The 27,781-nt window shown below is 45.7% G+C and overlaps 1 protein-coding gene across 2 annotated transcripts; it reads right to left on the bottom strand.

Moving 5' to 3' along the window:
* Positions 1–226: 226 nt before the first annotated feature.
* Synm (synemin) lies at positions 227–26,053 on the bottom strand. Of its 2 annotated transcripts, XM_076851407.1 has the most exons (5): positions 25,126–26,053; positions 19,975–20,099; positions 9,758–9,828; positions 4,072–6,491; positions 227–3,153 (listed from the first exon to the last, which is right to left on the bottom strand). In XM_076851407.1, exons 1-5 carry the CDS (start codon positions 25,933–25,935, stop codon positions 2,848–2,850), a joined length of 3,732 nt encoding a protein of 1,243 aa, XP_076707522.1. In that variant the 5' UTR covers positions 25,936–26,053; the 3' UTR covers positions 227–2,847. The 2 variants fall into 2 exon arrangements, with proteins under 2 accessions (XP_076707522.1, XP_076707521.1); XM_076851406.1 differs by having other exon boundaries at positions 227–6,491.
* Between the last annotated feature and the right edge of the window lie 1,728 nt (positions 26,054–27,781).

Here is a 27,781-nt window from a genome sequence, read left to right as displayed (position 1 = left end):
TGATGACATTTTTACCACTAAGTTCCAGGATGTACTTGAACACCAGCCAGGTGGCTTATGCTGTCTACCATCCTGTCTTATTCTGTGTCCACAATATTGTGTTCTGATTCAGGTGAACTGGAACTTCTTATATATATTCTCCCCAGTAATTCTGTGCTACCATGAAGACATGCATGTAAACTTATGTTTGCTTTCATTAGAGTCTAAAAAAAAAAACACACCAAAATCGAATGGAAAACATTCATTCTCTTTAGGAACAACATAGTTTTTTTTTTTCTCCTCAGATTTTTTATTTCTACACAGTCTGTGACATTTCCCTTTATGAACAGGAGGTTAGCAAAGTCAGCTTCTTAGATGATTCCATCCTAAACACACATCCTAAACAAACTATCAAATCAACCAGTGGGAAGTTCAAAAACATCCAATAAACACTATTTTGTCCACATAGTAATGAATAGGAAAAGGTTCTTTGTGTTCCCACTCTGGTCGATCACACTGGCTGGTTTTAAAGAACATGGACCTCTGGGGTGACCTGCCATGATGTCAAGGGCAAGCCGTGATCCAGAGACTTAGCACGATGACAGCTCATGACTCCATACTGGTAAACACTTCTGGCAGAATATTTCCTTGAAGACATGCATTCCAACTTAAGAGAGGAAGATTAAGGTCTAAGATGTTTATTTTCCAAAATAAGTAAAGGTGGGTTGTGATATTAATAACCTGCTTACATCAGCACCCATTTACAAGTTAATGAGTTAGGACAGTGACATCCAGCTAATCCCATTTAGACTCATAATAGACTCTTCATCGTCACTTTGTCTTGTCATCAAGTAAGAGGCTGTCACCTGTACCAAATTCTAATAAATAACAAACACCATTACCAATTACGGTGAAAATAAATCAGCACATCTTTGACCATGTTGGAAAAGACAAGCCTTTGCAAAGGAGTCGCCTCTATGGTAGTCTGATAACCACTAGTTAATTTGGCAGATGGGTAACAAAGATATAAACTTGCTATTCAAATCAACTTCCTTTCTTTACCTGGATTCACAATGTTTGTTTGTTTGTTTTTTAACAGATCATCTTAAAAGGCGTTCTATATTTCTCCTCCACTTATTGACAAGGAAAGGAAAGGAAAACTAACTCTTCCTAACCTACCTGCCATCACCTTTACAGGGACGAGAGACACCCACTCACCCACCCACCATGTGAGAGAGGGAGGGAAGATCCTCCAATGTCTTACCTCCGCCACCATACTCACAACCACCTGCAGGTGCCATTACCACGGATCCTTCTTCCTGAATTCACTACCATCAGATCTACCACACTGTGCTACAGGAAGCAACGCTGCCCACATTATGTGAGAGCAACTATTCTGGACTAAAATAATGCTGTGCTGCTAGAAACCCATTAATATGTGATGCTACATCTTTCAAAGATGGGGACTTTAAAAACAAGACCCATGTGCAAAATAAAAATGAATCCAAATGAGCACACTCCTCCTAATATCTTAAATTCAGTAGTATAAGTTTGCAGGTCCACATTACACGGCCCGTGAGCACGAGGCCTCTGTCAACTTCCAGGGCCTGTCCTGGGTGCCTGGGTGCTGGGTTGTAGGAGAGTCACCCAGTTCCTGCTCCACACACCTTGCTTCATCTAATGTGTTATGTGTTTCACTGGACAAAACACCCCCACTGTCAGGATTTCTGTTTAAAGTGCAAAAAGCTTCCACGAGGTTGGCTTGTGGTTGCTGCATTTTCATCCTTCAGTCTTCGAGCTCAGACAGAGCTCCAACCCACAAGCGGGCAGTTGAGAACAACCTCTTTGGGAGGCACAGTCCACCTTGTCCTTCTGTTTTCCTGCACAAGATCACTTTGCCGGTGCAGGTGCAGTTTGAGCATCAACACCCTCCTCACTGAGTGCAGGGTTCTACCCCTCACCAGTGAACCAGAACACTGGTGCTAAGGGCTGAGGCACAGAGATGCTCAAGAATGCAGACTCTGACAGGATCCAGCTACTCCAGAACTTAGGCCACAACAAAAAAAAGAGTATTCAGGCTGTGCACTACCTCATGACTTAGTACTGCAAAACACAAATGGTCCTATAAGCAACTTCCAACAATCATTTTCCCTATCATGCATCCAGTGCAGGGGAACTGGTGCAAACATAGCAGGTATGTTGATTTGAAACACTGCAGTAGACTACAGCTGTCCTCTCTATAAATAAAACACTATGTTTTTTAAAGTTCTGCACATAGAAAGCAATTCATTCAAGTCTTAAAATGAATTTAAGTTGCTAACAAGTGACTTTTTTCTAAAGATGAAATTATTTTGATTTTTTTAAAGATATAGTCTTGCTTATTTCAAAGACTTTGGAAAGTAAAAATGTACTTATTTTTCCCTTACTATGTTAGTTTATTATTTCATGTTAGCACATGCAAACAAAATCGACTCTTATATTATTTTAATCTGGTTAATGTTTAGGCATCTTGTTCATAGATGATTAGTCACAGTATCAAATAGAAGGAAGCTCTGTCTGTGACCAGGTGCAAAACTGGCAGAAACTATCTCCACAAGTAGAGAAAAAGGAAGTTTTTAAGATTAAAAAGATAAAAAAGTGTTTTTTGGCAAAAGTCCCAATTCAAAACTGAAATTCCAAAGCCTCTGAAGGCATGAACTAATCTGAAATTCAGATAAACTCTGAAGTCAATTGGCATTGCCCAGAGTTCTCTAAAGTAAGCAAAATAGGGGCAGTTTTGATAATAAGCCCCCCCCCACATAAGTAAGGCCTTTGTATGTTAGTATATTTCCAAACAAGATGCCATTTAAAACAAAATATTTCTGCTTGTCAAAACCAGTGTCCATCCTCCTCCTCCTCCTCATTGTCTAGGTAGAGGAGGGCAACTTTCTTTTCATCTGAAATCACTGACCTTTGGTCTACCATTCTCTGCATCTGCACTGTCTTATCGAACCCCGCCTGCTCCGCACCCTTCTCTCCATCCCCAGCAGAGGCCTGAAAGCTCCCGCCAGCTGCCCGGTCATTCCTACTGTCAGCATCTCTCCAGACACCACGGTCAGATACACTGTGAGCATCCACTTCTGTCCCTGCCTCTGGTGTCCAGCGGGGGATCGCCTTTGTGTTACTCACGTCCATCTGAAAAGTAAAGGAAGTTTCTTTGGGCCCCAGTGCAAAGTGCCTTAGCGTTGTGCTGCTGCCTGTTAACTCGCCTAGCTCAGGGGAGTCTGCGGAACCAGCAAGAGTAAATGTTTTGGCCATGGGTCCGTGGATGACGATGTGTTCAGCGGTTTTGGTCTCTGTAGGACCTAATTGAATGTGCTTAAAGGATCTGCTAATACCTGATGTCACTTCTGCCCCTGACATGTCCCCTGCACTCCCCTCCTGAGGAGACTCAGAAACAAGCCTTTGGAATGTGCTCTTTTCAGTCATGAGGACTTTTCTACCCAAGGTATAACTACGAGTGGCCTGGGCCATGTGTGGTGAGCCCTCTCCTTGGACGATGCATCCTGAGTCACCAAATTCCACAGGCTGGGGAACTGTCAGCTCAGTGGCTGGCTGCCTCAGAGGCCCGATGTCGATGTGCCTGACAGATGTGCTGCTCCCTGGTGACTCCTGGGTGCATACAGACTCCTCTCTGATACCCCACTCCACTTTGTCTGAAAGGGGGGCTATAAACTGAATTTCCTCCTTAAATCCTTCTTTAGGGCCTAACTGAAGATGCCTTACAGAAGTCTGGGCACCCACTGACTCTTCAGTCACAAAACTCTCACCAACCTCCACTGCCCCCGAAATGGGACCCTGAAAACTAATTTCCTTTTCAGCATGAAACTGCCTGGAGCCAAAGGTGCTGTGCCTCTCCGATCTTTCAGGATCTGTGGTGGACAGCTCTGCCAGGTCAGGCTCTTCTTTGCCCCCTGCCTCCTGCCAGGCAGAGATCGGGCCTTGAAAGATGACTTCTGTGGACACTTGACTTGGATGGGGACCCACCGTGAAGTGCCTCACAGACTGGCTGGCTCCGGCCGAGCTGCCTGCCTGACTGAGGTCACTACTTACCTCCGCCACCTCTGCGGTGGGTCCTCCGTGGGAGACTTGCTCAGTCCTCCAGATTTCTGTGGGGCCTAGTTTAATGTACCTACTGGACTGGCTGACGTCCTCCAGCACGTGAGACTGCACGAAGCCCTTGGGGCTGCTGACTTCCACAGTGGCTGACACCGGGCCTGGGGCAGAGGGCTTGCCGGTGTCATCCAGATCACCAGACGGGCTGTACAGTTCCCTAGTGGCCCAGCGCTTGAAGTGAATGCCACCAGCTGACACTTCAGCTCCATCTTCCCTGTCTGGGCTCCCAGGTGACTGGCCATGTCGCTTGGTCAAGCTCTCCCTTACCACTGACTCCACAGCTTTCTCTATTTCCCCGGCTTCATCTCTGCTCAGTTCCTCTAGGTCCAGTTGATCAGCATCCACGGTTTGTGAGAGGTTGACCTCAGCAACTAAGGTCACAGGCCCACCGTCAGAGGCCTGGACTTTCTTCACATCAACTAAAACGCTCCCCAGCTCCCCTTGACCCTCTCTGGTCAGGGTAGACAGCTCTTTCTTCATGCGCTCAGGCAGCTCAGGAAGGGTTTCTTCCAGCTGCCCAATAACCTCCACCAGCTGGTGTCGAGGCTCCTTGGAGAAGCCACCCTTAATGGAGGTGTGGAATTCATGTGGTATTTTGATTTCTTTTTCGATGACTGTGGGTTCCGCATGCAATTCACCACTAGCTTCTTCCTTCCAGTGAGCAGAACCCATGCTGCCCCCCAAGGAGGCTGCTGGAACTTCCAGGGTCTCCACATCCTTCTCCTCCACTGTGCCATCCTTCTTTCTCCTTCTCCAAGTCCCCTGCACAATTTCATCTTGCCAGGAGTACCTGATGGTGGATTCTTCTTCAATGTGAATCTGCCCATACACGGAGCCTTCGTCTCCATCATGGCCCCCGGGGTACTCATCTGGGGTAGAAACAAAATAACTCTGTTCGTCCTCTGAGTCACCTGCCTCCGTCACTTCTTCCACGTGTGTTATGTTCTCCCGGGGCGGCTTGGTCCTTTGACGCTGATTAACTGAGAACATGACACTGGTGTCTCCATCATCTTCCTCTTCCTCGACAAGCCCCTTGGAGCTGGGAGACACATCATCAACCTCCTCCACTTCAAAGTGGGTGGAAAACTCCTCCGCCCCGCGACTGCCTGCATAGCTCACTGGCTCTTCCACGATCTCCACGTTGACAACCTTTGCTCTCCCCTCTCTTCCCTTCAGACTAAGATTGATGATATCCCCTATCATCCGCTCTGCTGACTTTCCCTTCAGCCCCACTTCCTTGACATCCTTGCCTAAAAGGCGGTCCAGAGCAGCTTCGTCTGAAACATCAATTTCTTCCATCAGTTTAGACTCCACGACTATTTCCGTCTTTGTCTTCCGGTCATCAGGAAGTTCTTTCCTATCCACATAAGTGACTTTTGTGTCTGGGAAAGAATTAGCAGACACTTCGGTGTCGGGAGACTGGGTAAACTGCTTCAGGATATTGGTGACAATGTTTTCTGCTATGGTTTCGGTCATGGAATCGCTTGGCAGGGAACTAGCAGTGTCACTGGTGCCCAACCTGAACCTTGTCTCTTTTGTCACCGTCTCTCCTGCTTTATTGTCACCAGCATCCTTCTTCTCCGGCATCTGTAAGCCTTTTGGGGACACCTGGGGTCTGCTGCCCTGGGACACTTCTAGACTAATCGGTATCTCTCTTTCTTTCACACTTTTCTCCTTCAATGATTCCTTCCCTTTGGCCTTTTCCCTCATTTGCTGGCTTTCTCGCTTTCTGGCTTCTTTATCCAACTTTGTCAGTTCTTCCCATCTTAAGTTTCTTTCCTCTGAAGCCTTTTCTTTGGAATCAAACATTTTCTCTTCGGGCTTTATTTTGATGGCTCCTAATCTATTTCTTTCTTGCTCCCTGGTGGTTTGCACTTCTATTTTTTTTCCCAAAGTGACGGTCCTCTCATTTGGCCGAGTGCGCTCCACAACACCTGCTCCCACATTGTCCCTTCGTTCTTCGTACGACTCGCGGGCAACAATGGACTCTTTGCCTAAATAAGTGGGGGCATCCCTTGTACCTTCGGGTTTGGGTCTACTGAGGAATGTTTTAACTTGGGTGTTAGTTGTTCTTGGAAGACTGGGGGTTGGAGAGAAAGTTCGGAAATTGGTTTGACCGTTGACAATCTTTTCATAAGAGTTTTCCTGCCGGGTAGTGACAGAGGAAGAATATCCTCTTCTGGCCTCACTTCCAACAGACTTGGCGATCTGAGATCCGAGGTGCCCTGACCCAGGAGAATACAGAGCGGAGCTGTGGTTTAAACCCACCAAGGGGGCTTTCTGCCTTGGAAACAGATTTCTTTCATTTTTCCTCTGTAATACTGAGTCGGTATATCGATAGGATTCGTTTCTGAATTCTGTAGAAATTGAACAAACAGTTCATTAAGATGACAGGCATCATTTATCTTTTTTATTAAAAGCACTACTGCAGGTCAAATCCCTCTCAACATAATATACCCTATTACCACAAGAAGGCCCCTGTAAATAAAACATTTTTAGTCCCCCAATTTTCTTTTTTTGGGGGGGGTCATTTAAAAAATTCGGTCACAATAAAATATAGCACTACAAATACTGCAACCTAACGCTTTTCTCCAGTTCCTAATTTTAAAATATTTACTCACTGTAAGAGAAATATCAAAGATCTGATTATAAGGCATGGCACATATGCAAGAGAGGCCAGAGGTGCTGGGTTTTGCAGCTGAAATTTCACAATATTATGATATTTCAGAATCATTAATTTCTACTTTTTGAGGTAAGTTTATTTTACTTATTTCAGCAGAGAAGAACTCTATAATTATAAAGTGTATAATTACTGAACACCAAATAGTATAGCTCTCCTCCATTTAATATACTCTTATTTTTTACTGATTTCCCTGCAGGGCCAATAGGTATGGAAGACTTTAACTCTTTTAAGCTTCCTGATTTCTTCTCCTTTTACACGTGACAACCTCCTCATCTGATAAAGTGCCCATGCAAAAAGCAGACCAGTTGTCAACCCTACCTTCTATCTGGGGGAGACAACCATCCTAGAGTTGAGAAGAATCTTAAGGCTTCTAGCTTTGCTCTGGACCATCCACAAATAGTGTCACCCTTTGGGTGTCCAAACGCCACCAGGATAACCTGCTCTTAGGCATGGCAGCCAGCGCTTTAACATGGCCAAAGCACCAACCTCCAAAGAGTGCCCCCTAGTGTCTTCCCACACCCCATCCAGCTGAGCTGGGGCAGAGACCTCTCTCCCCTTGATTTCCCTCTAGACAACCAAGGCCAAAGACCTCCTTCAGGTAGATCTTAAGATATAGAAGAGAGATCAAGCCAGGAAAATTCCCACAAAAATTCCTCTTTTTAGGCCAAAATACTGATATTAAACTGAAAAATGCCAGAAGATGAACCCTGCCAGGAAAGACCTGGATTTAATTAAGGTTCAGCAAGATTAATATGGATGATCACAGACTCGTTTCAGGTCTATCATCTTGTGAGCAAATGGACAACATTAGTTTAGGCAATATGACAAAAGTCATATAAGTGTACTAATATGTGCTGATCAATTCCCTACCTGGGAACTCACCTGTAGATTTATTCAACAAAGAGTTGATGGGTGCATACTCTGCAGGACATAGTACTACTTGGAAGCCTAAAGTCTAATTAAAAAGTTCACAACTAGTAGTTTTTATTCCACAGCTGCTTTCTTTGGCATAATCGTAAATGCTAAAGTAAATTTAGTTACAAATATGAAATCTCTATATCCTTCAAGAAGCTTAAAAAACAATGATGGAAAGAAACAAGTTAACAGAGATACCCATTAGCCCTCTTCCTGGGCTCTAAGATCACTACTTATAAACTATAATCAAGCCCCATTCATAGAATGTTGGGCCTCCTTGCAGCTTAGCCCTGGGCCCTTCCTCTAGGTATGTCACAGTCTTTCAGACTTACATATGTACAAGTCAAAAATGTGGTAAACCTTGAAATCTGGTGAATGAATAATTGTTGTTTTATAAATGTCAGATGTTAACTGACACCAGGCAGGTCGACTAAGGGCCACCTACATGGACATCTTTGCTTTTTTAAGGCTTATTCTCAAAAGAAAGCAAACTTACAGACATTGTCTAAGTCCAAATCCATTCCAGTCAAATGATTAAACCAAAATTGTTATTCTGAACCTAGTGACCTATCAAATCTGGGAAGGGCCTATTAGGAGCAATGATGACTAAAACTACAAGAGTAAGGCAGACAGTTGGCCCTACAGCTATGGTCTCAGGTTCTGCATCCACATATTCATCCAACTGAAGATAAAGCATATTTTTAAAAAATGCACCAGTGCTAAACATGTACAGACTGTTTTTTTCTCATCATTCCCTAAACAATACTGTATAACATCTATTTACATAGCATTTACATTATATTAGGTATTACAGGTCATCTAGAGTTGATGTAAAGTATACAGGAAGATATGCATAGGTTAAATGCAAATATTCCAACATTGTATATAAGGGACTTGAGCATTCATAGATTTTGATATACAAGGGGTGGAGGTGTGTTCTAGAATCTACCTCCTCCACATACCAAGGGATGACTGAGCCAGGACTTACTTGTGGGGGGGGGAGAGTTGTTTGTTTGTTTTTTTATTGGTTGTTCAAAACATTACAAAGCTCTTGACATATCATATTTCATACATTAGATTCAAGTGGGTTATGAACTCCCATTTTTACCCCAAATACAGATTGCAGAATCACATCGGTTACACATCAACAATTTTAAATAATGCCCTACTAGTAACTGTTGTATTCTGCTACCTTTCCTATCCTCTACTATGCTGGAGATTGTGCACATTAGGCAAGTGCTCTACCACTGAGCTACATCCCCAGCCTCCAAGAGATAACTGTATATTAAACACACTATATATAATTTAATATGTCATTATTTAGCCAGAATCCCTTTAAAATTACATAAGACTTAAAAAATGTTTTCAAAGTTATCTTACAGGTCCTTAGGGTCTTTCAAATGAATATCAAATTCTCCTATGTTGGTTCTACAGCTGTAGGAAGGATAGCCCTGTCCTGCAGCTTTGGGCCTGAACTAAGAGTGCTCAGGGCACCCAGACAGAGCTCCTGAGCTATCTCCACCTATGGTGGGAGAAATGCTATAACCATCCCTGCCTCTGCCCAGGTCACAGGTTCCAGAATGTTGACCACCTGCTGTTGTTCAAACAGTATCTTCCCAAGCTGGATACAACCCTAACACTTCGGTTTGGAAAGGGAAAGCTTGTCTCTTCCAAGGGCATGATGCACAGGTCCATGTCCACAGCCTCCTCACGCTTCACTCTGCCTGGCTTGCCACATTGGCTCCTCACCATGTTGGCCGGGAATACCTCAAAATATTGGCTTGATGAGCACATGAGTTTAAAAAGCACTTTCCCACACAATCTCATCAACATTGTAATTTAAATAATGTTCCATTAAACTAAGAAATCTATTTGGCATGTAAAAGAGAGATGAACTGTTACCTGAAAAAACATAGCCAAGCCCTGTCCTTCCAGATCAGTGGGGCCTCACTCTCTACCCACAGAATGGACAATTCAGATGGAAAGCTTTTTTCATGTTAAATAATTAGCTTCTCTTATATTTACCTTGTGGCACATTTTCGGTGTACTCAGTCCAGATTGTTATTTCCGGATTACTTTCTCCTTCCAACAAGGCCCTGGAAAAATAATTTTTAAAAATAATGTATTAAAAAATGTAAACATCCTGGTGTGGTGGCCCACACCCATAGTTCCAACTACTTGGGAAGCCTAGGAAGGAGGATCGTTTGAGCCCAGGAGATTGAGGCCAGCCGGGGCAACACAGTGGAATGCTGTCTCTAAATAAACAAATAAACAAATAAATAAGAAAGTAAAGACACTTAAAAAAAAAAAACAGAGAGATGTGCCTTTTATAAAATATACTGGGTAGCATTTGGTCAGTGACCACATTGTCACAGTTCTATGTGTTTTAGGACTTGTGTCTGGAGATATGGCTGGGCGGGGGCTGCACCATGGACGGTCAACCCACTCACCAGCCTCCCCAGGCTACACTGCTATGCTCACAGCCAAATCCCTGGTGCCCAGCACAGCTCCTGCCACCTGAAAGATGCTTAACAGACACCAGGCAGCTGAAGAAACTGAGTGGGCTAGGGATTCAGAAGTACTGAAAGCAAAGTCCTTCTGTAAGGCCTTCCCCACCCAGAGCAAGGAGGAACATGACATGCACAACGTGGTGTCTCATAGATGGTACAGCAGGAAGACGAGGTCTGGCTTCTTTGGGCAACAGGGAGGGACCCAGGCCAGCATTTCACCCTGGGCTACTGGAGCCCAGAACAACTTTAACGCCTACGGGGTCTTCCTGGAGTTGCAGGTTGGGGGCAGACTGCAGAGGGCTGACCTGAAGAACAGTGACACCATGCATAAATAAGTAAGGCAGCTACACTGGATCTGTGGTTTCCAAATGGAGTTCCTGGGGACACCTTGGAGATGGGGGGGGGAGAGATAGAGAGAGAGAGAGGGAGGCAGGCAGGAAGGAAAAGGAAGACCTGAGGACCCTATCTGCTATCTGCTGAATCTTATAGTAAAATAATGGAAAGCACCCATCTAGGTGATTTCTTTGGCTATGCTTAGCAGCAAGATTCTAAAATTACAGTGTCTTCTTTAAGTTGTTGCTCACATCTACCATTTCAGATCCGGCACTGTGGTGGGCATGGGCCCGACAGACCCGGCATACCAGTAGGGAGGGGGTTAGCACAGGGCTGCCAATCAACTGGTGGCTCCAGAGGCCCCCCAAGGCTGCTGGTAGCTGTGGGCGCAACAGTTGTTTGGTTGCTAGAGCAACGTGTGATGTCACTAACCCCAGTTCCCAGAAATACACTGTATATGGCAAAGGGCAACCAGAACCACAGCCCACTTGGAAATGCTGATATTACTACTGAGAGTCAGGCAGGAAAACAGAGGAGGGAGCCCAGATCTTGGCAGGGACTTGGCAGCTCAGGCAAACCACACTGAGATTTATTTCTACTGAGTTAACCATAGTGATCCCCACAAAGGCCAGAAACTCACTGGGAGCTGGAACAAAGCAAAGAAGGCAAAGAGGGGTCTGCTGGGGTATGCACGGGTGGGCTTGCCACAGAAGCGGACACTGAAGCGCACATGTGTGCAGATGCAAGAACACCAGAGGCCAGAGCCCCAGCCCTTCCACTCAGGATGGGAGCCAGGAAACAGGACACCTCCCATTAATCCCACACCCTCATGACCAAGCAGTTTAGGTTCCAGGAACACAAACAGCTTCCATCACCAAGAAAATTCTGAGGTCTGTATAATAAGAGAAATGTTCATAATAAAAGCCAGACACCAGGGGTCTGCACCCCAGAATTACAACAGCAGAGAAGGTAGCATCCTACAGCTAAGGGGACCAGAGGAGGGCACAGGGAGATGGCCAAGTTCTAGTTCAGATCCTGCTCAAGGTTCAGAGTAAGACTCGGGTGCCCCAGGCCCTCTCAACAGGATGAACCAGGAAAAAAGGTGCCTGTGAGGAGTTCAGGCCAGCAGAAGACATCAATGGCACGCCCCAGAGGAGAGATGACAGATTCCCTGGGGGGAGCTATGTCTACCTCCATCCTGCAAAGGAGAGTGGTTCTGTTTTACTTTGTGGGGAAATTCAGACCACCAAGCTTTTACTGAGTTCAGGACCCTGAGCAGAGTGCTAAGGTATGCAAGACAGGTATGTGGTCCGGGACAGGGTTGAGAAGCAGCACCAACGCCTCCCACACCCAGGACCTTTCTGATCTCTGGCCAACTCTCAGCACCCAGCTCAGCTCTACCTCTCATGCCCACTCACTCATGCGCTCCTGGCTGCCCCACTATGCAGGGTCTTGATTGGCACCCTTGCTCTACAGAAGGCTGGATAGAGTGTAGAGATGGCACCTTGGCCAAGGGACCACAGATTAACAAAACAGTGAGCCACAAACCCAGGCAGCCGGCTTGCCCAACCCTTCCCCTGGCATGAAGTAGACCTTCCCACGAGGCCAGAGACAGTGGCATTTCATACAAATTTCAGAAAAATATAAATCCTGCAGACCGACCCTCCAGATCACATTCATGAAAGTAACACAATGTCTCCTGTGATTTCACCCAAAACAGCCCCTCAGTGCTTTCCTTCAAGAGCCCCTCATCTGTGTCCTCCGTCAATGACTGGATCCCAGAAGCAAGGCACATGTCACCTCTTCTACCCTGTGTGCCCAGCACAGGTCTGACAAGCACAGCTGGATACTGGTCATTTAATTCATGCCCCAGCAGCATGTGCACCTCAGTGGCAGGCACGGAATCCTGCCCCTGTCAAACTCAGCTCCTGGGACTAACAGGGCAAAGGCAGAAACAAAACCTCGGAGGAGGTTTCCTCTAACACTCTTCAAGGAACAGTTTCAGAAACCACTGTTTCTTTAAGGAAAGCACAGAGCATTCTCAGAGGCGCCCATCAAACCTGGTTATTTTGAGAGTGGTGGAGGAGAACTGCCTCCAGGCCCTGGAGACTGTGAGGGGCGCCAACCCCTGAATCACAGGCTATTAGTGAGCCTTTCACAGAGCCCCACCGGTTGGCAGCCACTCGAGCAGGAAAACAAGCAAACATTCGGGAAACCCCAGATTCTGGCCTCATTAAGAAGTCCAGCACAAACCCATAGTGCTGTAATGTGGCCTCTGGCCAGGCTCCAGGTCCTAATGGGCCACCCAGCATCCTAACTGGCCCCAAGGCAGGGCTGTCTGCATGGAATAGATGATCCTAATGGAATTTCAAGGCATATCTGCTATTGTTCAGCACTGTAGGCACAAGGCCACCCCACCGTACACCTCCCATAAATGAGGACAAGAGGGAGGGGACAGGGACAGGCAGAGGATGTTTCTAGAAGCACTCTGTGTACGGAGCCTGCCCTGGCCCTGGGGTCTGTGGATGGCTCACATGGCATTACCTAGCTAAACACAGGAGTGGAGCTATGGAAGAAGGAAGTGGGGGCTGGGAACGCTCAGATGTGGGAGAAGGAGCCTCTGAGCTGCCTGCCTCAGCCTCCTCATTGCACATAATGGAAGGTGCACTCATGGAGAAGGGCTGCCTGGATCACCGGAGACCCTGGCCCATAGGAGGTCACTTGACTAGGAAGACTGCAGCGTAGAAGGGAGGAGAGACTCAGTTTAAAGGGGTCAGAAGGACACGGGCTTATTGAAGGATAACAAGGAGGTGGTGGTGCTGGCCATTTCCCACCATTCTCTCTGTGATCAGTATTAAATCCCATCCTAAAATACATACTAGAGACCTGGGTGTGGGGGGGGGACTGGGGGGCAGGGAGTCTAACAGAGACATAAAGGTTACTCATAGAACAGGAAAAAGCAGCACAACAAGTGCATAAGGGACCAAGCTCTGGAGGCAGAAAACCTGCACTCAAATCCTGGACCCACCAGGTCCTAGTTTTACCACTCATACTTGCTCTGACTCAGTTTCCCCATTTCTGAAATGGGGAGAACTCAGGTTTGTGGTGGTAACCAAGTAAACAAGTAGAAATTCTTAAAACAATAGCTGTCACAAAGTAAGTGCTCAGTGAATGTTAATTATCACATCATCACCACCATTACCTCCTCTTCAACCTCAGATGTAAAACAATTTTCAGTTAACTAAAGTGAGTTAAGAAGGCAAGAGACTTTTGATCATTTAAATTTATGGTTGACTGGGTGTTAATTTGTTTATTTGGATAGCAACCAAACATATTGGTTTATTCTCTCATTTATATATTGTTAAAACTATAAGATTTTTCTTCATTCCAAATATGTCACCTAGAGAGCAAGTAAGTCCCTGCAATACTGGGTATTGACCCCGGAGCCTCCCACTAGCTAGGCAAGCACTCCAGCACTGAGCCATGTCCCCAACGCTGTTTAAATTTATTTTGAGACAGGGTTTCACTAAATTGTCAGACTGGCCTCGAACTTACCATCCTTGTGCCTCAGCCTCCCCACCAGCTGGGATTACAAGTACATGCCACTATGCTCACCCAAAAAAGTAGGATTTAACTTTTAGAAAACGAAATGTACTTCTCTCAGACCTTGAGAACCCCTTAAGAAATATTTTCCTTTGCACACATTTGAAAAGGTACAAGTGACCTAAAAAAATGGAGCAACCAGAAATATCAGGAGAATGATGAGATTACAAGCATTAGGAGTTATCTATGCTGCTTCATGTGTAGTAAAGTCTGGTCTAGAGACTAAAATGCCTTGTCCCTCAGTTAAATCACACCCTCACTGCCCACTGGAAGCTTCACAACCCCCCTGTGCAGACACACAAGAACATTTTTTGATGTTATTATTTCTAAATTAAACTTTTAAAAGGACTTTTGCCTTAAAGACCCTAGGCAGTACATTTCCGCATTACAGTTTCATAGCTGGCTAGGCAAAACTTTTTTCAGCCTTTTTCTTTTGGGAAATCATTCTGGCTTTGCTTTTCTTTCTTTCTTTGTTTTGAGGTGAAATATAGAGCAACCATCATATGATTTACTCCTTTCCCCCTAAAAAATAAACGTTAAAACATAAGAATTTTTTTATTTTTTAAAATTTGTTCCAATTAGTTATACGTGACAGTAGAATGCATTTTGACACATTGTACACAAATGGAGCACAACTTCTCATTCCTCTGGCTGTACATGGCACTGAGTCACACCAGTAGTGTGATCATACGTGTATATAGGGTGTAAGCATTTATCTGACCAAGACTGCATCATCTGTCACCCAGACCAAAAATCCAGGATGAGCCTTCTTCCTGTTATCCATTGTACAGTTTCCCCATTCCTCAGATTTGCAGTTTCTGCTTTTAGTTTTTTCCTGAGTTTTTTCTTGCCTTTGTTCTTTCACTTTTGATTATCTTTTTTTTCCCACTGTATTTTCTAATGGGTTCTTGCTGACGATAAGTTTGCCGTCGCCGTTGCTGTGCAGGGGAGCTACCTATTTTCTAACTGTGCTTCCACCCGTTCTCAGCCGAGAGCAGCTGGACCAGATCTTCATGCCACAGAGAGATGGGTTGGGACACTGTGGGTTCTGGGTATTGCTCTCATTTTTGTCATCTTCAGATTATCAACCACAAATTCTTTGTAAGCACCTATTTATGGAGAGGGCTCTGTGGTGGGTGGTCTAGTTTGAAATAGCACCCTTGGGTGGCACACTTCTCACACGCTCCTGCCCAGAAAACCCACAGTCCCTCGGGCTCCTTGCTGACTCCCGCGCCAGCCAGGTACTACTGTGGCTTCCATAGTCACTTATATCAGGCCCTCACTACCAGAACTCCAGTGAAGGAGACTGAGTCTTCCCTGCCTCCTGCCCACAGACCTCTCCACCTCCACACCTAGGCTTTTGGCTCCCCACCTGCCCGTGGCTGTCTGCCCACCCCATGCTACTGATCCAGGGACTGATCCTGCCTGCTGCAGAAAGCCCCAACTCAGCAGCCTGATATCTGAGGCCCCTGCACAACCACCTTCCCGGATCTCTGCTCACTTACCTTGGGTTTCCTTCCTCCACTCATTTTCTGATTTATTCTTGCCTACCTAGAGCTCCCTCCTGATCCCTTTCTGCTAGTCCAATTCCTAAGTCCCTGCTTCCCCGACTGACTTCAAGGACAAACCCAAATTCCATGTTCTTTGAAAATTTCTTTGTCACTGAACCATATTTATTAACCTCTTTCATTTGGTCGTGAACCATCTCTAGTACTTCCTTGAGAATGTGCATTCTGTCGTTTTCATATCCTGCCTGACACATTACCTAAACAGTGTCCTACCACATTTCCCCTTACTTGTCACCTCCTCGCCCCCCCATATCTGTACAAATTCCCCCACATCCTTCAAGACCCTGGCCAATCTCTCCTTCTCCCAGAAGACTTCCCCAAGTCTCACAACCCCCTGTGATCTCCAGAAACCTAGACTTGTTTCCTATCATGTACAAGGCTACACAGGTCCATGCCCTCTTATCTACAGCTTAGGATTCTTAACACCAAGGCCACAAGGGTCATACCTTTTCAGTCCCGAGTCCAGCACTGAATCCTACATGTCCTGTATCTCTGAAGCAGCCTGAGGGCCCCACATCCCACCTCATAAGACACAGCCTCACAGGAGTGGCTCCTGTCTATCCATTACTCACAATCCTCCATGACAGGTCCCCAAAACCAAGTTGGCCAGGGATCCCAAAATGCCTGGCACTGCCACATAGGCCAGGCTAGCTCAGTCCTTAGGTCCCCACCCAGGAGATGCTTGTTATGATTGGTATGAGGTATCCCCCAAAAGCTGTGTCAATGAAGAATTGTCCAGAGGTAAAATGATTGGATTGGGAGAGCTGTAACCTAATCAGTCCATCCTAATTTGAATGGACTGATGTGGGAACTGTAGGCAGGTGGGGCATAGCTAAAGGAGGTGGACCAGTAGGGGCAGGCCCTGAAAGGGTCCATTTTCCCTGTGACCCCTACCTCATCACTTTCTTGTAATCTGGCCACCATGCACCATGAGTAGAGTAGCTTCCCTCTGCCATACCCTTCTACCATGATATTTTGGTGGATTGTTCTTGTCAAATCTTTTGGTCACAGCAATGCAAAACTAACACAGTGTTCCTTCTGCCTGGAAAGCCCTTGCATATGGGCTTCCCTTCCCACAGGAACCCAGCATTGTCTCCTCCGGGAAGCCATCCTTGCATGCCGCATGGGCTCCCACTGCACTGGAACTGCACTATGCTACAGTTGAAGACAGGGGCAGAGTCTTCACCATCTTCTATCTATAGCATCCCACTACATCCAACACCTTTCTGTCTAACAGGACAGTCAGCAGGGCATGAAGAGGCTTAAGATCTGAGGTTAGAATCTCGGGCTCTCTACTTACTAGCTGTGTGATCTTTTAAGTAATAGCCTCTTGGAGCTTGGGTTTCATCACATGCAAAATATGCCTTGGCAGAAAAGTTATAAAAATTGGAGATACTATCAACAAAGCACTTAAGATATGGCAAATACTCAACAAAAGGCAGCTATCATTACCTGTCACACAGTAACAATCAGAGGTCCAGGCAGCCTACTTTAGAATGGATAATGATACAGGGATAGACAGGGAGACAGTCATGAGATAAAGCAAATTTAGTTAATTGGACAATCAGATGGCAGGTACAGGAGTGCTTATTCAGCTTTTCTTATGTTTGAAAATCTTTACAACAATACATTGGAAAGAATTAGAATATTCATTTTGACATGAATCTGCAAAATAAGGATTCAAGGAATGAGTGTTGCTTATCTAGGATGTTCAGAGCTTCAAATTTCATCTAATTCAGGCCACTCTCAGGAGGCTCCACAGGATTCTGTGACCCTAGACAGATCCAATGTGACCCTGAGTGGATGGCCACACATGCTGCAGACATACTGATGCCCAGTGTGAGCCTGTACTACACCCCATAGTTTCCCCTCTCCAACAGCAATCCATCTTTGGTCTCCTACTCCAGCCTGCTGTGGGACAGGCTTAGCATTTACCAATGCCCCCACTCCGGGGTTGCAGAGTATACACAAATCACCTGGCATCTTTTTATAAGGCCCTCCAGGATCCAGTAGGCTGGAGGTGGGCCTGAGATTCTGCATTTCCAACAAGCTTACAATCATGCTGCAGTTGTGGCTGGGTGCAGATTATCCTCTAAGCATGGAAGCTCTGGACCAGTGGTTCTCTATGCTGGAAGTGCCCAACAATCACTTAGAGGGGTTTTAAAATCACCACACCTGGTCCTACCCTACACCAATCCAATCAGAATCTCTGGGCTGGGTCAATGCCCTCTCAGGGTCTTCAGAGATTCCCAGGTGCAGCTCAGCTGAGAACCCATCTTGCATCTGAGCATCTCTCCTGTAACTACTCAGATGCTGGTGCAATCAACATTCATACTGCAGGAAAAAACTTGTGATTGCATATCAGGAAGATGAGCACCTCCAGCCCCACACAGCAATGCTGGTGACAGGGAAAAGGGAGCAACCACAGACCCTGCCTGAAAGGGAGTTCGGCGGGACCATGTCTCCTCTTCTCTTGGTATCCAAGGTCCCAAGCCCAGCCTCATGTTTACTCCTAATCACCACTTATCAGGCAGGAGACAAAGGCAGTGACCTTCCTGTCTTCTGGCACTGAAAGGTCTCATTCTCCTAGCCACCTGCCAAGCTGGATGCCTGATCTTTCTGGCTACAAACAGGCCAACAGGGATTGATGAAAATCTCCAGTGTTGGACTATGACATTCACTGTCTTCATTTTATTACTTATGTTTACTTTATCAAATTATACATTCATTTATAAATTATAAATCTATATTTGGAAACCATAGACATGCAATTTTGTTATTTATGATCTCTTTAATGCTTCTCCTTCACTGTGAAGGTTGCAGGAAGGGTTGGGCCAGGAAGGGTTGAAGATCTTTGAGAGCTGGCCTTGGTCAGAAATACAGAAAAATGTGCCTTAGGCTTTAAAGAGCCCAAGTCCCTTCCCTTTCACATGAGATTTGCAATGAGATAGTCCACAGGGGATGACTGCCAACTAGGCAGGGGCAAGGGCAGGGGCAATGGCCACTGCTGGAAAGTCACAAATGGGAGCAATTCCAGCTCCAGCAACACCACCATCAGCCCCTCTTCCCTGTGAGGCTGTGTCCATCCACTCCTTAAATAAGGCCTGGGTGGGAGGAAGGTCAACTTTCTCAAAAGTGTTAAGCATGATATCATCGCAACACGACACTGATGATCATGCTTTCCTTTCGTCTGCCAGGGTGGTTTTCCAAACTCTTCACACCTACAATCTTGCAAATGAAGTGGGCACTGTGCCCACTTTCCATGATTTGGTGAGGAAGGCACAGACCTGGGATCAGACTCGGTTGGCTCCAGCCCTGCCCACTAGCCTGCAGCCCTGAACTCCAGGCCTTTCTCACTCACCTATAAAAGGTTTGCCTGGCATTCACCTCAGAGAGTGACAAGGAGCAGAGCTGCTAAGTACTGAGCACCATGTCTGACAGGCAGTACCAACTGCATCATGTTGGCTGTTACCATTGTTACCAGTGGGAACCCAGGTCTCTGTCCTTACGTAATACATTGCTGATCTCTGGGGCCCTTCTGAGCATGAAGCTGCTAGGAAGTAAGGGGCACCATCTCAACCAAAGGTTGATGACCACCTGGGGAGAGGTCACACAAAGTAGGTTCTGCAGAGGACCCATTGCCTTCTGTGCCCCACTTATACCCTGCCTCTTTGAGTGCTCTGTGACCTTTCCATCTGGATTGTTTTTATACTGAATTCAAGTCAACACCTTGATGAAGCCAGCTGCCCGAGAGTTCCATGCTAATCTCATAGTGCAGATGCAGTTTTTCAAGGCCAGACTGATGCTGGGGGTGAGGATGTGTGCATCAGTGCCCTGAAATTTGAAGCAACAGCACAACAGGCAGATGGATTCAGATGTCCTGGGTCCAAATCCTGGCACTCTATATTCTAGCTCTATAACTTCTCTGAGTTCCTCCATTAACAAGGTATCTAACTTCTAGGATCTAGTGAGTTGACAAGTACAAAGCTCTTAGAAGATGCAGAAACACTAGGCAAAGGTGTGAGACTCAGCTATTGCCAACTCTGAGGGACCCCTGGCCAGTGATCTGAGCAAGACCTTGCTCTTCCTCTTCATCCTTTCAGCCATAGAGGACTTGACTCTTCACCTGGCCACGGAAAAGGATGCTCTCTGCTTATCACAAAGCCACAGAGATGCTTCAGTGAGTTTATAACACTGGCTTCAAGACAAACCTGCACAGCACCCTTACCTGTAGGTGGCCACTTCCAGACTGAGGCCAGTTTTCACCTGCAAAAGTTCCTGATAGTCCCGCAGTCGGTCAGTCATAGCCAAGGTGAGGGCCGCCTTCTCATCCTCCAGGCAATCGATCACCCTCTGTGAAGAGAACAGAAGGGCTTTTAGATCCAAGAACTAGGTCGAACTGAAGGTGGCAACAGCTCAGGGCATAAAAGGAGGTGAAAAACCTTCAGTCTTATTAAACAGGTGATCAATTGCAAGGATGGTTTCAAATATTGTCTCTCTTCTATATGGAAGATTTAAAAATTTTTTTTAAAAAATACCTTTATTTTATTTATTTATTTTTATGTGGTGCTGAGGATCGAACCTAGGGTCTCGCATATGCTAGGCAAGCGCTCTACTGGTGAGCCTCAACCCCAGCCCCTGGAAGATTTTTTTTTTAATGCATATGGAGGATTTTGATAGAGCACTGGCTTCTCTGCTCAGATGCTCTGAAAATAATGAATGCTAAGGTGTTTATTTAAATCATCTCTATAATTTCAGGCATCAGTCTACTTAGGAAAGTCAATATGTCCAACAGGTCAATTGATATGCAATTGAAAATAGGCCACAATCAGAAATAAGGGGGTTTACAATACTTAAAACTGGAGACACTCAGATGTGAACTAAAATTTCCCTAAAACTTATGTTTTCTCCAATAATTATCAGGTAAACTGATGCAGAGTTCTTTTTTTTTCACCTAGAGAAACTACTTTAAAATTATCAGGGAAGAAATATATTCTGGAAACAAATGATTTTTCTGGATTGTTCTTGCACAGCTAGTTAATAAGCACTCTCATGGTGCCTTCATGCCTGGCTAATTACCTTCACCTGGCCTGTCCCTCCTTAGACGGGAGACACCACTACCCTTTGCATTCAGCTTCCAGACACATGCCCCTCAAATGCCAGTCACATACCACACTTGTAACACTTGTTACAAGTGGGAACATGGTGAATTTAACTTAAGATAAAATGATCAAAATGATATTACCCTCCTCAAAATGTACCATTTTAGGTCCACAATATCTTTTTGTTAGCGCACACAATGGCCTCATTTGTACATTCTACACTTTGTGTTTTCATCATAGTTGTTAATTAGTCACTCTAGGGAATAATTAACCAAGCAAACATTTAAACCCTGAAATAAGTCCATATACTTATAACTTCTGGTACAGAATGGAAAGTAGCAGTATTTTCAAACACAGTTAACTAAACTAAACCACACACTTATAAGCACTTATCTTTAGAATTTGAAAACATAAGACTATTCGGGAGAGAAATGTATTTTCATTGCTGCTAGAATCTAGCCACCATCCTAAAGACCTGGCAAGTTACTGAAAGTCCAGAAGAAATGCGTAGTGTCTATGAAACCAAAGAATGATCTGAACTAAGATCTCACACTGGATTTATCATTCTAAAATACAAGATCAGCATGTAAATAGTTTTGCTTTCTACAACAGTTTCATTTCTAAGCTGATGACTGTGTTAGGTTCTCTTGTTATATAACAGGTGCTAGAAACTAAAAGCAAAACACACTTAACTTTTAAAGCAAAGGAATAAATTTAAGAACCACTGACTAATGACTCAGGATGAATATTCTTAACGGAACTCAAAGCTAGCATTATAAGCAGATAAAGCAGTTTACCAAAGCAAACCACATGATAGCCTTGATTAGTGACAGAGTTGCCAAATTTAGCCATGACATTCACACATTCTATAGTAAGTCCCAGTATTAACATCTATGTTACCCTGTTCTACAGGGAATATAAATTCAGGTACAAGGTTATAATATAAAATGTGCTATAAATACATGTGAATGAGTGTATGTGTGCTCACACCATGTATCTTTTCTAATATAGTAAACTTGAGAATTTGTAGTAATTTATTCCTTACAACAAAGTTCAAGTGTTGCTAGATTACTTAGAAAAAAAATCAGATGAACTCAGTTCTCTACCCACAAACCTCCTGAGCAGATAAAGATGGCTCAGCTACACCAAAGGGGTGTGCACAAAGATTCTCTCTCTCTTCCCCAAACACACAGAAGACTGCTACGTCCCACCAAATGAGGAAAATCAAAGAGAGCTTAAGCTGAAATTAGTATCATTCCAACCACATTTCCATGTGAGTCAACTCTTCCTAAATTGTCAAAGAAAAATTCTTGGATTTTTGGAAGCAGGAAGATGAACAAGTAAGAATTATTGACTCCCAATAGTCTCCACAAAAATCACAACTAATCTTGGTGATGGAACAAAGCTTCAGACATGGACTCTGTTTTGCTAGAAGTTCTAGGACTCTGTTTTGCTAAGGATCAGCCTGGAGGGCTAGAAACCAAACACAGGATGCTAATTCCAGCCCAAGCAAAGCCATTTCACCTAATGTTGCAAAAAACCTGGGAGAGATGTCAGTTTTTCCAGCTGCAATGGAGAGAGCTTTAGGAGACCATCACAACTGAGGGTAAAATCAAGTTCCACACAACTGATGGTAAAATCAAGTTCCACACCAAGGGAAAGTGCTCTGCTGTTCATGTCAAGAGAATTAACTCACTCTACCAAATCTTCTAAGCTGCCCCTTGTTGAGCACATCACACAGACAGGATAGGAAGAGCTTGCATATGTCCGAGTCACTCACGATTCTGAACATTAGAGTTTAAAGGGACTTAAATGCCGTGATTACCTCACTCAAAATACAAAAACTAAATGTATTAATAATAATAAGCATAAATTGGATGCTACTTAAGTATTTATAGCTCTATCCCAGACAGCACCCTAAACTCTATACTCATATCTTACAATCACAGATGGGTATTTGACCCCTTTAAGAGGTTTCTCTTAGATGAAAGAGAGGAAATGTGACCCAGTGATTGGTTGTTCAGCATCAAACCGGAGGAGTACCCTGTTTTAGCTACCTACAGACTAGGTGATCTATATGCCCGTTTCATCATCTATGAAATAGGGCTAGGATTTGGAGTAAAGATCAAGAGTGAATATGCATGAAGTGGTTGATACCTGTGCTACAAGAAGCACTTTGATAGAAGTTAACTGTTAGTAATAAAACACTGAGAACAGGAAATCAGTTAGAGCAGCTTTTAGCCTCCACAGACTGAGCTTGTATGGAATCTGAATAAAGTAGAGGCTTGGGATTAAATCATAAATACCTTTAACATAATTCTGAGCATTTTTATGGTGTTTAATCTTTTGGAGTACAATTTGAAATATTGTTGCCGACTGGGGAAAGATTCAGGATAAGGATAAAGTAATAACTAGTAACATTCCATAAACTGGGACAAAAAAAAAAAAAAAAAAACACCAAGAAACCAGGTCCTTATCAAAATGTTCTTTCCTTGTTACTTTTAGGGGAAAGAAGCAAATTCCAACAATATCACTGGAGAGAGAGTTAAGGATGGGGTCCTATTCTGAGTCAGGTGTGACCTCAGGGAAACACTTCCCTAGGTGGTCAGAGTCCTTGTATGGAGAAAGAAACGGACAGTGATTCTAACTACACTTCCAAGTCCCCATCTCTCTTCCAGCCAGGTGAACTCTGTTTTCACCTGAGATTTGATGTTCCTCTGAAGATTTCATTAGAGGTGAAGGGTTCTGTTGCTAAAAAGAACACTGAAACCAGAGCTTAAAGGTCTGGAATGAGCCAAAATTGATCTATGAAATGAAGACAAACAAAGCCCATAACCCAAAAGACAAAATTTCATACAATTTAGTCCCATATTACTTTTTATGACTGCCCATCTAGTCTTTAGCTCTTTGGATACTGAAACTTTAGCACAGTGTAGGGAACCAAAGATAATAAGATATTTGGTGACTATCTATAAATACCTGCCACATCAATCATTCCATATCAATACCCACAAGTGCCCTTTACTAATAATTTTTTTTAAAAAAAGCACAAAATCACCATATCATAAATTGTTAAGCTGCAAACTGTTCCCTTAAAATCTTTCTGAAATTGTGCTGATGTTATTTCAAACTATTGTCCTTAGAACTACAGATTTAGGAACATTTCTAACCCTGGCTGAGGCTAGGTAGGGCCAGAGCCAAACATTAAGACTGGACTGGGTGTACAGACAATAAATCAACTACAGGTGACCCTGCTGGGTTCAGAAGGTGAGGGCTTTGCTTCTCTGAAATAGTAACTGTTTATAGAAGTCTGCACTTGTAATAACATCCACCACAGGGACCTGCTTTCCCACAACTTTTATACAACCCAGAGATCTGACATCAGCTCATACTGTGAGCAAAATGACTCTGGACCTTTCCTGCAAAATAGTTGCTGCTCCTCTCAAGAACAAATAAGGCAGCCACAACTATCTGAGAAATCATTCTGGCAAAGTAAAAACCGTTTTGGAAACCAGCTTAAGATTGGGAGGCCTCCACGCAAGGACTTGCCATTGCCTTGAAACTTCCCAACACACTGACATATCCAAGTAGGAATGTGCTGTCAATTCTGGAAGTCAAGAGAAATTTCTTGGTTGACTTTTGGGTCCAAGTTTACTAGGTATACAGAGCACAGGCGACTGGGAAAACCTAAAGCCAAGAAGGTCGTTTGTTGGGATGTGCCCAGTCATGACAAAATTAAAAGTTGTGCCCCATGGTGAATGCCTGTGATCCCTACTACTTGGGAGGCTGAGGCAAGATTACAAGTTCATGGTCAGCCCCGAGCAATTTAGCAAAACCCTGACTCGAGATTAAAAAATAGGGCTGGGATTGTAGCTTAGAGGTAGAGCGCTTGACTACCATGTGCCAGACCCTCAGTTCTATCCCCACTATCGCAAAAAACAAAACAACAACCACAACAAAAATATCCTCAGGTTGCCAACCTAACAAGATGATGGTGACTGAGCTAGCCACGGGACCTGTTACCCCGAACTAGACCATTGCAGAGTTGAAGGACCAATGGACCACACTCTTCTTTCAAGGCTGGCAAGGTGCTGGACCCTGAAGGCTCCTGCAGCAAAGTGTTGGGTACCCTTTGAGCAGGCCCTATCCTCTCTTGATGCCGCGCTCCGACCCTGAGTGAACTGGCTGCGGTTCCTGGAACCCGGCTCTCCCACCCACACCGTAAGCATGGTGACCAGCTGGGGAGACAGGAAGAGGGGGGCATTCCGGGCACGGACCTGACGCTCCTCCGCTTGCAGCCCGTACTCCTCGCGCATCCGTAGCAGCTCATCCTCCAGCCGCGCGCGCAGTTGCTCTAGCTCGAGCGCCTCGTGGTGCAGCGCCTCTGCTTCTTTTGCGCAGAGTTGCGCCTCCTTTTCGGCTTCGCGCCGGCTCTCTTGGCCGCGCCGCAGCGCTTCTTCCAGCTCGCGCACCTCGTCCTCGTACAGCTGCACTGTCTCCCGCCACGACTCGGCCACCAGCAGAGCGTAGCTGTCGTGCACCTCCCGCAGACGCGGCGGGGGCACGGCGGGGCCGGCGGCGCGGGCTCGGTAGTGCATGGTCAGGCTGGAGGCGCGAGAACGAAGCTCCCGCACGTCGCGCTCGTGGGCCGCGTCGAGGCCGCGGCGCTCAGCTTGAAGTCGGCCCAACAGAGCTTCGAGGGCGGCTCGCGCGCCAAGCGCCTCCTGCAGCTCGCGCTTCTGAGCGCCCAGCTCGGCGTCCAGGCGGCCGCGGGCGGCGTTCGATTCGGTGGCCAGCAGCTGCAGCTCCCGCAACTCGCGTCGCAGAGCGTCGCGCTCACCCTCTGCCAGTGCCGTGGCCCAACTGAGCTCGTCCAACTGCTGCCGCAAGCTGCGCGCCTCCTCGGCAAAGCGGGCCTGCCCCTCGGCCCACAGGTCCTCCTGTCCGCGCCGGTTGCGCAGTTCCTCCTCCAGGAGTAGGTTTTCGCGCTCCAACTCCCGCACCCGACATACGTATTCGTAGAGCCGGGCATTGAGCTCCTGAAGTTCAGCCTTCTCGGACCCCGTCTGCAGCCGCCAGGACAGCATCTTGCTGGGTGTGCGGGGCTCTCCCGGCTATCCAATTCCGTCCTGCCCTGATCTTGTCCCCTCCGCCGCGCCGCTCCGGCCCAGCCGCCGCTTCGGAGGCCCGCAGACTGGGGCGGGAGCTGGCGAACCGCTGCACTTGGCGGACCCGGAGGGTAGCGGTGGGCGCGGGCCACGGCCCCAGCCAATCAGAGCGAGGACAGGCGCGGCCACTGCGGCCGGACAGCGCCGCCTGCTGGGCTGACCGTAGCGCCAAGAGACTGCCCAGCCCAGGGCCCTGGTCATTTTTGCTGCCGTGGGATTACAGCTGGCGGTGGCTCACTAGCAGAGCAGGCTCGGAGAAGGGACGCGGAAGAGGTCTCCTTACTGCTGCCCCTCAGAGGTATCTACGGAATCCCAAAGTCCTGGCACTCATGGATGAAAAACAAGACGCCACCGAGGCAGGCTGAACATTTGTGAAATTCGTTATTTATAGAAGACTTTTCATCCGAGGCTCTGAAGATCAGGAGATTTTTTTAATTTTTATTTTTTTAATTTTGAAGATGGGAATGTGGCTCAGTAGTAAAACTCTTGCCTAGCTTGGGCAAGGTCCTGGGTTCCATTCCCAACACAGGAAGGAAAGAAAGGAAGAATATATATGGGGAGGGGGAATATTGTATATATTTACACATGCATGTGTGCATTATACTCTTTTTTAGCTTACAACATAAATATATCTCCATTTGCCAATATTTTGATGTACAAGTAAGACTTCTTTCTTTCAATACTGGAGTCCTGTTTTCCTTCCCTTATACTAGCTACCCTCGTGGGACATAACACTTAACATCATCAGTTTCATTCCGTTGGAGTAAAACTTAAAGAGATCTTGAAGTGTTCTGATTGAATGACTTTCTAAACATCTCACGTCTCCCAAAACTTTTACAATAGCCCAACACACACCTAACGTGACAGCAGGTTTTGCTTTTTTTTTTCTTTTTGTCTTCAACAATGTGCCCTTAAGAAAGCTCTCAATTTAATTGCCATAGAAACCACAGCTATTTTTTGCATATTTGCATTTCGTTTCCTTTCATGACAGTTATTTAAGTAATGAATGAAAAGAACCAATATAAGTGTCAATGGAGCATATAGCAAACACAAGGGTCCTTGGTCAGGATGGGGACAAAAGTGCTCAGGGGAGACCTGGACAGTCACCCACTGGTCACCGGACTCCACCTGGCAGGTCAGTGCATTTTACAGAGGGTGTGGAAAGGTGAGTTGGTTAGCAAGTTGTCCAAAGAAGGTCTCTTGAAAAGGCTCCAGGGCTCTTCTTGTGACAGGCTTGAGTTTCTGACCACAAATGGGGCAGAAAGTGAGTCTCTGTTTATCTGGAGACCTCATTTCAGAGATCCCATTGTGCCAGTGGTAGAATTTTTTATCTTTCAGGTAAGAATTCCCTCTCCCTTTCTGCTAAGAATAAGTACTAACGCAAAGAGTAGGGGCCTCTGGACCCCCATCATTGTCCACCCTTCTCCCACTCACTCAGATGCCCATCGACAAGAAAAGCAATGACATCACAGTGGCATCATCACTGAAGACCTGCAGGGGACCCCACCAGTCCAAGCATCTCTCCTGGGCCACAGTGGGACATTGAGGCACTGTGGGGTCATTTACGGAGTTGCCTGGATTCAGCTGCAGCCATTCATTCTCAACCTTTTGATTCCCCATGCCACTAGGGGTTCTACTGTCCCTGTCTCCTGACTGGGCTACGGACAGCTCTATAGGGTAGGAGTACCTTGTTAGGCACCAGAGAGTCTCCCAGCAGGATACTTTGCTCTGACTCTTAGGATTTTTTTTTGGGGGGGGGGTCCCA

The sequence above is a fragment of the Callospermophilus lateralis genome, chromosome 3 (genome assembly GCF_048772815.1).
Source record: "Callospermophilus lateralis isolate mCalLat2 chromosome 3, mCalLat2.hap1, whole genome shotgun sequence".
Lineage (NCBI taxonomy): Eukaryota > Metazoa > Chordata > Mammalia > Rodentia > Sciuridae > Callospermophilus > Callospermophilus lateralis.
Note: the sequence above shows the minus strand (reverse complement) of the source record. Positions and strands in the feature narration are given on the sequence as shown.

What these genes read in the sequence shown, in the direction of transcription:
- Synm (XM_076851406.1), bottom strand. Translation starts at nt 25,935, where the DNA reads ATGCTGTCCTGGCGGCTGCAGACGGGGTCCGAGAAGGCTGAACTTCAG. An exon ending in TGCAAGCGGAGGAGCGTCAG is followed by an intron (nt 20,100 to 25,125) that starts GTCCGTGCCCGG and finishes TTCTCTTCACAG; the next exon opens with AGGGTGATCGATTGCCTGGA. An exon ending in CTGGAAGTGGCCACCTACAG is followed by an intron (nt 9,829 to 19,974) that starts GTAAGGGTGCTG and finishes TTATTTTTCCAG; the next exon opens with GGCCTTGTTGGAAGGAGAAA.